Here is an 11,181-nt window from a genome sequence, read left to right as displayed (position 1 = left end):
AAAAAAAAAAAGGAACGGAGGACAGAGAGAACCCAGAGCACAAGGAGAGGCACGCCAGAGAGCAAAGAGGGCGGGACAAACGAGTCAGAGCAAGGACCATGAGGACAGGCTAGTTTTGATTGGTGAATCTTTGAACACGCAGAGGGACATTTGATAGCTGCTGTAAAGAAGCAAAAAAGGGGACCCTTTTCCAAACAAATTCCAGGATCGGATATCTAGGACAAAGAAATCATATCAAATAGGAACAGTCTGCTTCGTGACCATTCAAGAATATGCATTGCCAAATATGACTATATGTTCTTTTGATATCATGGAAAAACCGAATAAAGAATTTAAACTTTTACAAAGAGACTAAAGAGGGTTATTCCAATATCAAGTTAATTTTAACTCCAAGACAGACCACCTATTAATATTACTGTCAAATGGGTTAGTGAGCCATATTCTTTTTGAATTATTATTACTCTGATAACATTACAATGATTTCAATACGACGTCTAAATTTGAAAAGCACGACATCCAGTCTCAGTAGCAGCATCATTATTTTTTGAAAATACAGTGTATCCATGGGTGTCAAAGCTGATACTATGAAAATATCCTTGACGACGAATTTACATTTCGTATAGCATGAGTTTTGCTCTCACCATTGGATGCATTAATTTTCGATCACTTTCCGGAAAGAGTGTATAACTCTCACACAATGTCAATTAAATATAACAGATGGAGCGTTGATGTTTTGAATAGTTGCTGAGTGAAAATTTTAAGCAAGCGCTGGTATAATTCGCGTGTACGTGTGTGTTCAATTGAAAATTTTAGTATACTTTTTTTTTCGTTTATTCTACTTTAATGGACAGCAATCCTAGTAACAATAATGTAGATCTACCCTTTTAATCAATCAAATATAACTTACCCCTCTTTTATTAATGTTAGAGTGAATACGATTTACCTTATGAAGAAGAGCTCAAACGTAATCCTTACAACCTTCACTCTTGGTTGAAATACATTGACTATAAGAAGAGCAGCGGCACTTTTGAAGAACTTTGTCATGTCTATGAACGTTCTGTTCAAGAGTTACCAGGCTCATACAAATTATGGAAACAATATCTTGATTTGCGTTGCAATAAACTAAAGGGTGTCAATGCTGCTCGAGAACAAGACAAGTATAATCAAGTGCTTGCTTTATATGAACGCTCTTTTATGTTGCTACATAAAGTAAGAAAGAAAGAGCTGATGTCATGATTATCCTCTAAACAATTGATAGATGCCTCGAATTTGGTTAGATTATCTTTCCTTATTAACAACCATGCCTGTCATCACTAGAACAAGACGAGCATTTGACGAGGCCCTACGTGCTCTTCCTGTCACTCAACACAGCCGAATATGGGAGCTTTACTTAAAGTTTGCTAAAGCAGCAGGTGGAGAAACAGCTGTTGCGATTTACAAACGTTATATAAAAGTAGGATACATGTTTTGAATTATACACATTAGAATCTAATGAATGATCATAGCTTGAACCTACATTTATTGAAAAATACATTGAAGAATTGATCCGACTTGAACGTTATGATGAAGCAGCAGTTCAGCTAGTGAAAATAGTAGACGATAATAAATTTAAATCTATACGTGGAAAATCAAACTATCAACTATGGCAGGATCTGTGTGAGCTAGTCGTAGAACACTGTGATGACATTACGAGTATCAATGTGGAAGCTATTATTCGAAGTGGTATCAAGCGATTTACAGATCAAGTCGGTATACTTTACTGTCGACTAGCCATGTACTGGATCAGAATGGGTCAATTAGAAAGAGTAAGGATACAATACAAAAAGGAGACAAAAGCATGAGATTAATGTTATTGTAGGCTAGAGATATATTTGAAGAGGGTATCACCACTGTACTCACAGTTAGAGATTTTACAGCTATTTTTGACGCTTATGCAGAGTTTGAGGAAGAGATGATCACAACCAAGATGGAAATGATAAAAGAGCGAGAAGCAGAAGGAGAAAGAGACGAAGAGGAAGACGTGGATCTTGACATCAGATTGATGCGATACGAACATCTCATGGATCGTCGTCCTTTCCTAGTGAATGACGTGTTACTACGACAAAATCCAAACAATGTCATTGAATGGCAACAGCGTGTCTTGCTTTGGGGAGACAATAAGGATAAAGTTGTCGAGACTTATACACAGGCGATACAAACCATTCATCCCAAAAAGGCGCATGGTAAACTACAAGATCTTTGGGCCAAATTTGCAAGATTCTATGAAGACAACGGTGATATTGAATCTGCTCGAGCTATTTTTGAAAAGGCTGTCAAGGTCAACTACAAGACTGTGAATGATTTGGCCGATGTTTGGTGTGAGTATGCGGAAATGGAGACGCGACAAGGTGATTTTGATCGAGCTATTGATACTATGGCTCGTGCTACACAGACACCTAAATTGCTGAATATGAATTCAAAGCATGTCAACTTCCATGACGAATCACTTCCTGTACACCATCGATTGTTCAAGAGTCTTCGTCTGTGGAGTTTCTATATTGATCTTGAGGAAAGTGTAGGCACGGTAGAAAGTACAAAGGCAGTGTACGACAAGGTCTTGGACTTGAGAATAGCCAACCCCCAGACGATTGTAAACTATGCTACATTTTTGGAAGAGAATCAATACTTTGAAGAATCGTTCAAGGTTTATGAACGCGGTATTGATCTGTTTGGATATCCCATTGCCTTTGAACTTTGGAATATTTATTTGGAACGATTCTTAAAGCGCTATGTAAGTTAGAAAACATTCGGAAAGTGAAGCCGGAACTCATGATATTTTTGTTTTGACAGGGTGGTACGAAGTTGGAACGTGCCAGAGACTTATTCGAGCAAGCTTTAGACCAGTGCCCGCCCAAATATGCTAAGCCGATTTATTTAATGTATGGCAAACTAGAAGAAGAACACGGATTGGCCCGTCATGCGATGAGAATCTATGACCGTGCCACCAAAGCAGTTGCTGATGAAGACAGACGAGAGATGTACGAATACTATATTGCCAAGGCAACCGAGTGCTTCGGTGTCACGGCTTCACGCGAGATTTATGAAAGTGCTATCGAATCTTTACCTGACAAGGACGTTAGAGTGATGGCTCTGAGATATGCAAAACTAGAAGAAAAGCTTGGAGAAATCGAGCGTGCCCGTGCCATCTATGGATTCGCAGCTCAATTGTTTGATCCTAGGGTATATACTTTAAATATAAGTGGATAACGTACTAATACTGTTTTTAGAAACAAACTGATTTCTGGAAAACATGGCATGACTTTGAAGTCCATCATGGAAATGAAGATACCTTTAAAGAAATGCTTCGTATCAAGCGAAGTGTACAGGCAACGTTTACATAAATCATCTTTATTTAGAGCAATAGCGTGTTTTTAAATCAGTAATGCAAAGAAAAAAATAATAAAAGAGAGGGAGAGAAGTTTTCATGTGTATGAATGTGTGTATGTAACATGTATGTAGAAAAAAAGTTGCATAAGTTGTGAATCTTTCAACTGTTTTAAATATGTATATAAATGCATCTATGACAACAAAAACGATAGGGTGGGTCTGTTATTCTTGATAGTGGTAGGAGAAAGAGAAAGAGAAAGAGAAGGAGAAGGAGAAGGAGAAGGAGAAGGAGAAGGAGAAGGAGAATCGGTCATGGAAGTAGTACTAGTGCAAGTAGTAGAGACAGATGAAGGAGACTTTCTGACCATCTGTTTACCTATTAGGGAAATGTGAGTTTATATGTCTAGCTATTGACAAAACAAAACATACATGCATCTTGATCTTTGAGGGCTTTCTTTGCCTTCTCTTGCTTGCACAGTTTAGTCCAAACTAAGTAAAGAAAGGAATAATGAATATTCTAAATTTAATTTGATCACTCTATTTGATGCTCTTCCCCCCTTTTTTCATCTTTCCCCCCAGTTCCCCGCCCCCTTTTTTAACCATTTTGCCCATGTATCTAAACTTACTTAGACCACACGCATTACACAAAGTACGAGGTCCTGTTTTGTTAAACAAGGTTAGTCTGAGAATAGGAAGAAAAAAAAAAAGTGATTCACCTAAGGGTCCTTTACGCCACTCTGGTGTTTCGGTACTAGATTAAAGTTAGATCATTATATTTCTTTATACATAAACTAAAAATACCTTTGACAGGAGTGACACTTTAATGGAAAGGTAACTTTTTGTGACGTAAAAGAAGATAGGCTTCTCTATAGGAGGAATATGGATGTCAAATCACAGAAGAAGGTTTAGTGAAGTTAACAAATATTTACATGCTTTTTGGTAGTGCGTGCCGTTGCACGAACACTTTGTTGAGATACGACAGGATAAGGGGAGTATGTGGATGAGGCTGATCGAGAAATATAACAATTAAGTTCACTGATACTAGGTAAACGCACATTTATTTGTTGAGGGTTAATGACGGATCGACCGTCCAATAGATTGACATCGGATGCATAAACCTGTGAAGGGTTTTAGCTTGTACATCTAAACATATTATATGCTCTTTACGTTCTTATTCGACATATTGTAGATATAATCATCTCTACAACAAGTTGTCAGCATAAGGATATTAGCTTTTTTCTTTATTTACCTTATGGAAGGTAATGTAAGTCTATTGAATGACTGTTGCTCAGAATAAAATTGCATAGCTTAAAGTGAGAAAAAAAAAAAAAAAAAATACAAGGAAAAAACGAAAATAAAAAAGAAGGGCCTTTTTATGTGATTTCAATCGTGAATAAAGTTTTTGTTTTTCTTAACAACGATTCAAAAGGGTTACACTAAGAGTATAGTGAGCGTATATTCTCATCCATTATATTTTTATATATCAGGCAAAAGCCCGATGCTTTCTTTAAAATTGACAAGACATAAGATAGTATTAGGGGTATACAAAGTTATCACATGGAGCATATATGGGAGTTTATTCTGTCAGCAATTAAAACCCTACGCCCATTTCCCCCTTTCCCTTTCTCTCTCTCACTCTCTTTCACTTTCTCTTCCTTTTCCTCTTTCTCTCTCTAAGAAATAAGATCAGGAGATAAAAGACAGAACTAAGGGATATATAGACATATTCTACAAAGATACAGATTAACTTAAAATGTAAATCATACAGTTGATATATAGAATGCTATAATTCCTAATTTCTCGATTCACTTATGCGGTGTAACGCCCATTCGTCGCCTTATTTCGCTGTGCCTTTTTGGAATGAGTGAAGCTTGTTTGACGCGAGGGAATATATGTATGGAACTAAAACTAAAAATAGATGCGGCACATTTATTTTTCTTTATGCATAGGCTTGATTGCGGTTCAAAGTTCTAATTACACACAGGTTTTTCTTTTTTCTTGTTTACTAAAATGAAGAAAACTGCAATTGGCACACATGGTCATTGAGCTAACAGACCGCCTAGTTTATTCTATAACCAAAACGTTATTTATGATTATCATCTCAAAGTAATGTAAACAAAGCATTCGCACTGGATTATCGATCCTTATATATATTTAAGATTCAGTACTAACCAGACATTGTACCAATCAGATCACTGTTTTTTCACTCGGCTGATTCAGATCGTCCATGCCCTATCCATTGAGAGTAACATAATTTACTTCTTAAACAACGAAATGTTTGAGAATTGTTTAAAAAGGATAGTTCAGTGATCGTCGTGGATATCAGATTTCAAAAGTGTAGATCTTAAAGATACATAAAGAGCAACAGGAGCATATACTATATATATACCGAGAGCAAATCAGGCTCCCCTTATTTGATCAGTTTCTTTTTATTAGCACTGATTATTAATAGTAGTAATTCTTGTATTCCATTTCTTAATAATATACATGCGAGTATCCAATAGAAGAAGGTTGATTTATACTGAATGATTTTCTTTATCATCTTGGCACCAAAATACTGTACAAAGAGTCTTGTATCAGTGAACCATCTTTTTCTCTTCTTTATGGATGAACTGTTGTCGACTACAGTCAGCTTTTCTTTTGAGACTAAGGGAGAAATCCCTAACTGGTGATCTCCTCCTGACGATGATAAAGATGAAGATGCTGTTGATGATGTAGGTACGGTAGTAAAAAGATCTTGTAACTTATTGACAATCTTGCTCGTATTTGCCGATTGCATAGACAAAAACAAAAGATTAGAATGACTTGTGATTGGAGTTAATGGACCAAGTGGAGTTTCATAGTGACTAAAAGCGGACGATGGTCTTGATAATAGTCCATTGGGCGCATCGTAATAAACAGATGTTGCTGAATTACATCGACTGAGAAGATTGAATCTCTGATAATAATTGTCGTGCTCGATAGACCATTCAAATGGATCTTGACCTCCAAATACTAGTAACAACAACAACAAAAGGGAAAAATTAAGTTTGGTATGACATAATAATATACTTAATTTACCTTTTAGTATGTTCTTTGGCTCAATCAGTTCCTGTAATTCATGCAATTTTGGAAAGTTGACTTTTAATTTCGCTTCTTCAGATAATACCAGCTTACACATTTGCCATAGGCCTTGATAAACCCAACTAAAATTAAGCAAGTAGACAGTTCCAATAATACCAGGGTACCTTCGTAGTAAAGAGATCAACGATTTGAATAACGTAATATCCTACAGTCAATTGTTTATATGCATACTCATAAAAGATAAACATGTGTATGTTACCATTGGTAATGAGCTTGCGTTTTTAAAGTCGATGAGCACAACCGTCTCGAGAATTGACAAGCCATTTACTTCTATTCTCTGCTTACACAAATTCCATACAAGTTTTCTTGCTGTTTCCAAAACAAACATGATTAATGGAGATAAATATTCTACCAAGTCAGTTGATGAAGACGGAAGAGTTGGTAGTTGAGAGAGATGAACAATAAGAATTGGTCGATGGTATTTATCAAATTTATGGAAATAAACAAGTGGTCTAGTAAAGAATTCATGTTCCAGCATGGAATAATCAACTTCTTGATGCATTCTCCATTTTATTGTATCTAGCAGTAGAGATAGAGTGGTTGGTACATTGAAGTTGTTTTTACGCAAGTATCGAAATAAGGTAGCTGATAATAATCATAAGTAAAAACATTATCTATAAATGATCTTTGAGAAAAAACTACCCTTGTCTTGAATAAACTCATTTAAATGGTTTGCTTCTTCACTTGTCAAATCATATTCTTCTACCAGAGTCGCTATTTCCTTTTTTAGAGTACGCCTTACATTATCAATCATGTATTCATGCTCCTTATAGAGTCTATGAAGCTCAGCTTGTCGCTTGTCCATGTTTGAATAAAATAAAATAAAATAAAAAAAGAACAAGTAATCTTTTTTCTTTCTCCACAAAATACTGAAATTTCACGTGTAAGATTATCAGTATGCGCAAGGGGCTAACTTAAGGGTGCGCATAAAAAAATATCTATATAGGCCCAAAAATGCACACTATCAAAAAGTATGTCACATGGTGTCATCCTTCAAAGCATAAATATGGGTTATGGATACGCCTAGGTTTGTTTGATACGTTCACTGATGATGACTACAACCTTGTGTTGATTTGATGGAGCGGCAAGTGAAGGGAATCATGTGCTAATAAAAGATATTTGCTGGTTAACATCGGCTTATTTGAGTTTATAGGGTACAAACTTCACCTTACTGCGCCTCTCATGTACAATGATGTTCTAATCAGTCTTGATAAAAACAAGCTATTGATGGAATCATATATTGACTTTAGTCGTCGAGCTTCATTCTGCTAAGCAGTAATCATATGATATGCCCAATTGCGGAAAGATGACTTAAGAGCTTCTTTGTGTAAAGACATTTTAGTGTATATAACGATGTCGTAATCAATCCAAAAAAGTCATACTTTACTTGATGTGAGTATGAAACGTTATCTTTTTTTAGTAGGCTTTGCTTCGAAATATCTTACAGCTACGATTTATTGTATGGAAACAGAGAAAGAGGCTGGTGAAGTATCCGTCATTTCAGAAAGAGTAGTCATTTGCGTTTTCCTGATAGAATGATACACAAGTCGTTGTGTAAAATGGACACTATATTAGCTGTGTATATGCATATGCAACCACGCGCATCTTATTCTAATAACATTTCGGTTCTTCTTTTATAAAGAATCTGATTTGCATGTCGTCGACTTAACTGCTTTTTTTCAATAATGAAACTGAAAACAAGTGGTCTGCTGCTGAAGTGCGATTCTGCTTCATCCCTTTGACCTGAGAGAGGAGAAGAGAAGCGATAGAGATGTATGAATTGTTTGCATAGATTTATGTAAAAAAAAAAAAGTCAATCTTGGTACATCAAAACTCGATTGTCTAATAAATATACTTATTACTCATTTTGAAGAAATAAAAGTATCGAAGCATATGCGGGCTCCTGGAAAGAGTAAATAATTCTGATGTCTTGATGTGTTATAAATATACACTTTTACATGTTTGCAACTCTCTCGCTATAGAAGAATCTCAAATTACAGCTGAGACGGATCCTGTTTGGTGCTCTCTTTATTATTCACAAGCCACATACGTCAGATACCCAGGAGACTATGGTACTATTCATGATAACAATCTCATTGATGTCTGCCCATATGAAGAAGAAGAAGAAGAAGCCGCCTTTTATAACACAAATTTAAGACTCTTTAAAGATCAATGGTTAAGACTTCCAAAGTCTTATTGAAATGCTTAATGACGAGAAGTTGAGATAATTGCTGTAGATGAAGAAAGCATGTTTTGCAATAGCCATTTTATGAATAATTAAAAAAGACCACTTATGTTTAATTCTTTATGTATACGAATAATAATAAATAAGTATGCTTTGCTATCTTTAATAGTAGAATGGTGTTTGCCGTCTATTTTAATTTGAAAGGGCCCTGGGATGGCCCAAGGTGCGATAACTAAATCCATAGAAGTAACGGCAACTGACCGTTGATGGCTTGGCACTTCAGCAATAAGTATATGATAAAAATGAGTGAGACCATGTCACTCATAAAGTCCTTCTTCAATGTATCTATGAGAAGGGCTTCTATCCCCATTTTGAAGAACTCGACAACTATGATGAAAGGACTAGACTGTGGAAAGAACTTTATGTGTGTTTTTGTGAACAACTAGAAATTACTCAGTATCAAATTAAGAACTATGTCACAGAATCTTCTATTGCTATGCTCAATAGGAATAGCTGCGGCAACTTCTTCCATTGTTGGCAGATTATGGGTGCGTCTATCGCTCTCTTCAATTAGCCTCATTCTTATGGAGGGATTAGCGATGATGTAGGGCAATCCACATTTGATAAAGCCATTGCTGTTAAATATATCTTCGCTGTTGATGATGGAGCTCTTATGATTGCTCAATATCCCATATGCATAGCAGTAAATAGTGCGAAGGGATTGCATTGGGTAAGCATTGCTGAAAGATTTCTTATAATCTTCTGGACCATATTTTCATTCTCTTCTGATTGTCTCTGCGCAGCACATGAAGGATTATAAATATACAATTGGGTATACAAAGGTGTATTATCCTCAGCTAGAAGTAGAGGGCCTAGACAGTAACAAAGGGCACCTCAAATAGTATGAAAAGGACAAGAGCTACTGGGGCTATCAAAGAGTATGCTCAATAAAATAGCATTTCCATCAACCAAGCCGCTATAAAAGAAGAATCCTCTACACAAAGGAAAGACTTGTGAAGTATCATCAATATATAAAAATAAAAGAAATTATTGATTTAAACTTTAAGGATTTCACGCCTTTACTGTAGGATGAAATTTATATATAAAAGGATAAGAATGCGAGTAAAGAAGGGAAAGGAAGAATAAACATATGCTAAATAATATAATGAATGCTATTATTAATAGGATCTATAGAATGTGTTTTTTTAATGACCAAAAGCAGCTACGCTTTCATCATTAGAATAGCTTGAAGGAGCTATCTGACCAGGTAATTGTTTGGATTGGGGCTTTTTCAATGGTTGACATGTGCTTTCAGAAGAAGGCGCCAAAAGTCCTTTGTGTGGTACGGGAAGCCAAAAGGACATGCGCTTGGCAATCCAAAGCGAGATATTCAGAGGCAGCAAGACTAAACTGACAACTACACCATGAGCTTGTTGACGCTGATCTTGTTCTATACGATAACAAATGTACTGATCAAATTCTTTAACCTTTTGTTCAATAGCAGTGAAATGCTGTTGAGACCAAGTTCTGAGTGCATTATCACGTTTTTCAAAGCGATGTAAGGTCTTGGTTAATTGCTGGAGGGTAGGATTGATATCTTCTGTGATCTGTGTGAGTATAAAAAGATAAATATGACATGTGATATATAATATATGTATTAATTTCATTTACTTGGCCTAGATCTTTTTTGGTAGCATAGGCACGTCTGAGGACATCTATTTCTTTTTCAAGGAAGCGAATACGACTTTGTAACATTTCAACTTCTGTTTCACTAAAGGCAGCTTCATTCTGAAGATAGAGTGTACGCTCCTGGAGTAAGAGGGTCACGTGAGATAGAGGTTTAATGGAGGCTGCTAATGTAAAAACGGTAATGTTGAATGCACTGATATATTTATCGGCGTTGGCAAAAAAATATCGACTGTATCGTAATGTGTACCCAGCAATCAACGGAGATAAAACTACCCAGACCAATCCAGCTAATTCGTGACGACGAAGCTCTGCATGAATAGATTGTTGTTTCTCACGTTCTGTTTGTAACTTGTGAAGATATGCTGCTTCTTCGGTTTTAGGGCCTGCCTTTAACTCTACTGAGGATTGTTGATGGATCACTCTACGTATTCTTGCGCTTTCATAATAAGACCATGGCACTAAATAAATTAGACTCTAATGCAATTATGAATATACAGTTGTTGTACCTGTCATCCATTTATAAACATAAAATAGAATTAATAAAATCATAATGAAATCACTCCAAATCTCTGAACTTCCTGCAAAGAATGCACCTAATGTAGGGACACCAGCCAAAAGAATTGGCCATGACACTGCAGCAGAGAAATCATCACCAACAGAAGAAGGAGTAGGTGGTTTATTTTTTGAATAAATCGTGTCTGTCATTGTTGAAATTAAAACAACAAAAAGGAAAGGAGAAAGTATGAAAAAAATAAATAAATGCTTATTTATCTGTTCGACGCAATTCATATTATCATCATCATCACCTGTTAGGCAGT

The 11,181-nt window shown here is 36.0% G+C and overlaps 5 protein-coding genes across 5 annotated transcripts; 2 read left to right on the top strand and 3 right to left on the bottom strand.

The window, feature by feature from the left end:
• Positions 1-843: 843 nt before the first annotated feature.
• RHIMIDRAFT_249692 (pre-mRNA splicing factor Syf-1) lies at positions 844-3,380 on the top strand (the record flags this gene model as incomplete). The annotated part of the gene is made up of 7 exons (XM_023610647.1): positions 844-870; positions 928-1,209; positions 1,259-1,453; positions 1,506-1,805; positions 1,859-2,770; positions 2,830-3,219; positions 3,267-3,380. The coding sequence occupies 7 exons, from the start codon at positions 844-846 to the stop codon at positions 3,378-3,380; spliced, it is 2,220 nt and encodes a 739-aa protein (XP_023468477.1).
• A 177-nt stretch (positions 3,381-3,557) lies between these two features.
• Positions 3,558-4,681, bottom strand: RHIMIDRAFT_311986 (uncharacterized protein; the record flags this gene model as incomplete). Its single annotated transcript, XM_023614774.1, has 8 exons — positions 4,616-4,681; positions 4,534-4,567; positions 4,296-4,484; positions 4,168-4,232; positions 4,083-4,117; positions 3,993-4,025; positions 3,796-3,855; positions 3,558-3,742 (listed from the first exon to the last, which is right to left on the bottom strand). Exons 1-8 carry the CDS (start codon positions 4,669-4,671, stop codon positions 3,558-3,560), a joined length of 657 nt encoding a protein of 218 aa, XP_023468476.1. The 5' UTR covers positions 4,672-4,681.
• Positions 4,682-5,672: 991 nt separating this feature from the next.
• Positions 5,673-7,312, bottom strand: RHIMIDRAFT_311985 (CRAL/TRIO domain-containing protein). Its single transcript, XM_023614773.1, has 4 exons — positions 7,132-7,312; positions 6,689-7,074; positions 6,427-6,634; positions 5,673-6,360 (listed from the first exon to the last, which is right to left on the bottom strand). The coding sequence occupies exons 1-4, from the start codon at positions 7,292-7,294 to the stop codon at positions 5,777-5,779; spliced, it is 1,341 nt and encodes a 446-aa protein (XP_023468475.1). The 5' UTR covers positions 7,295-7,312; the 3' UTR covers positions 5,673-5,776.
• Positions 7,313-8,291: 979 nt separating this feature from the next.
• Positions 8,292-8,775, top strand: RHIMIDRAFT_276162 (uncharacterized protein). Its single transcript, XM_023612604.1, has one exon. The coding sequence runs from the start codon at positions 8,423-8,425 to the stop codon at positions 8,687-8,689; it is 267 nt and encodes an 88-aa protein (XP_023468474.1). The 5' UTR covers positions 8,292-8,422; the 3' UTR covers positions 8,690-8,775.
• Positions 8,776-9,746: 971 nt separating this feature from the next.
• RHIMIDRAFT_276161 (uncharacterized protein) lies at positions 9,747-11,104 on the bottom strand. The gene is made up of 3 exons (XM_023612603.1): positions 10,870-11,104; positions 10,346-10,821; positions 9,747-10,281 (listed from the first exon to the last, which is right to left on the bottom strand). Exons 1-3 carry the CDS (start codon positions 11,066-11,068, stop codon positions 9,880-9,882), a joined length of 1,077 nt encoding a protein of 358 aa, XP_023468473.1. The 5' UTR covers positions 11,069-11,104; the 3' UTR covers positions 9,747-9,879.
• Positions 11,105-11,181: the final 77 nt, after the last annotated feature.

The sequence above is a fragment of the Rhizopus microsporus genome (genome assembly GCF_002708625.1).
Source record: "Rhizopus microsporus ATCC 52813 unplaced genomic scaffold scaffold_4, whole genome shotgun sequence".
NCBI lineage: Eukaryota > Fungi > Mucoromycota > Mucoromycetes > Mucorales > Rhizopodaceae > Rhizopus > Rhizopus microsporus.
This window is presented reverse-complemented; position numbering and strand designations above follow the sequence as displayed.

Coding starts and splice junctions, on each gene's coding strand:
- RHIMIDRAFT_276162 (XM_023612604.1), top strand. CDS start 8,423: ATGTGTTATAAATATACACTTTTACATGTTTGCAACTCTCTCGCTATA.
- RHIMIDRAFT_276161 (XM_023612603.1), bottom strand. CDS start 11,068: ATGACAGACACGATTTATTCAAAAAATAAACCACCTACTCCTTCTTCT. Junction 10,822..10,869: donor TGTTTATAAATGGATGACAG/GTACAACAACTG, acceptor TAATTTATTTAG/TGCCATGGTCTTATTATGAA. Junction 10,282..10,345: donor CCAAAAAAGATCTAGGCCAA/GTAAATGAAATT, acceptor ATACTCACACAG/ATCACAGAAGATATCAATCC.
- RHIMIDRAFT_311985 (XM_023614773.1), bottom strand. CDS start 7,294: ATGGACAAGCGACAAGCTGAGCTTCATAGACTCTATAAGGAGCATGAA. Junction 7,075..7,131: donor TGAGTTTATTCAAGACAAGG/GTAGTTTTTTCT, acceptor GATTATTATCAG/CTACCTTATTTCGATACTTG. Junction 6,635..6,688: donor ACGCAAGCTCATTACCAATG/GTAACATACACA, acceptor AATTGACTGTAG/GATATTACGTTATTCAAATC.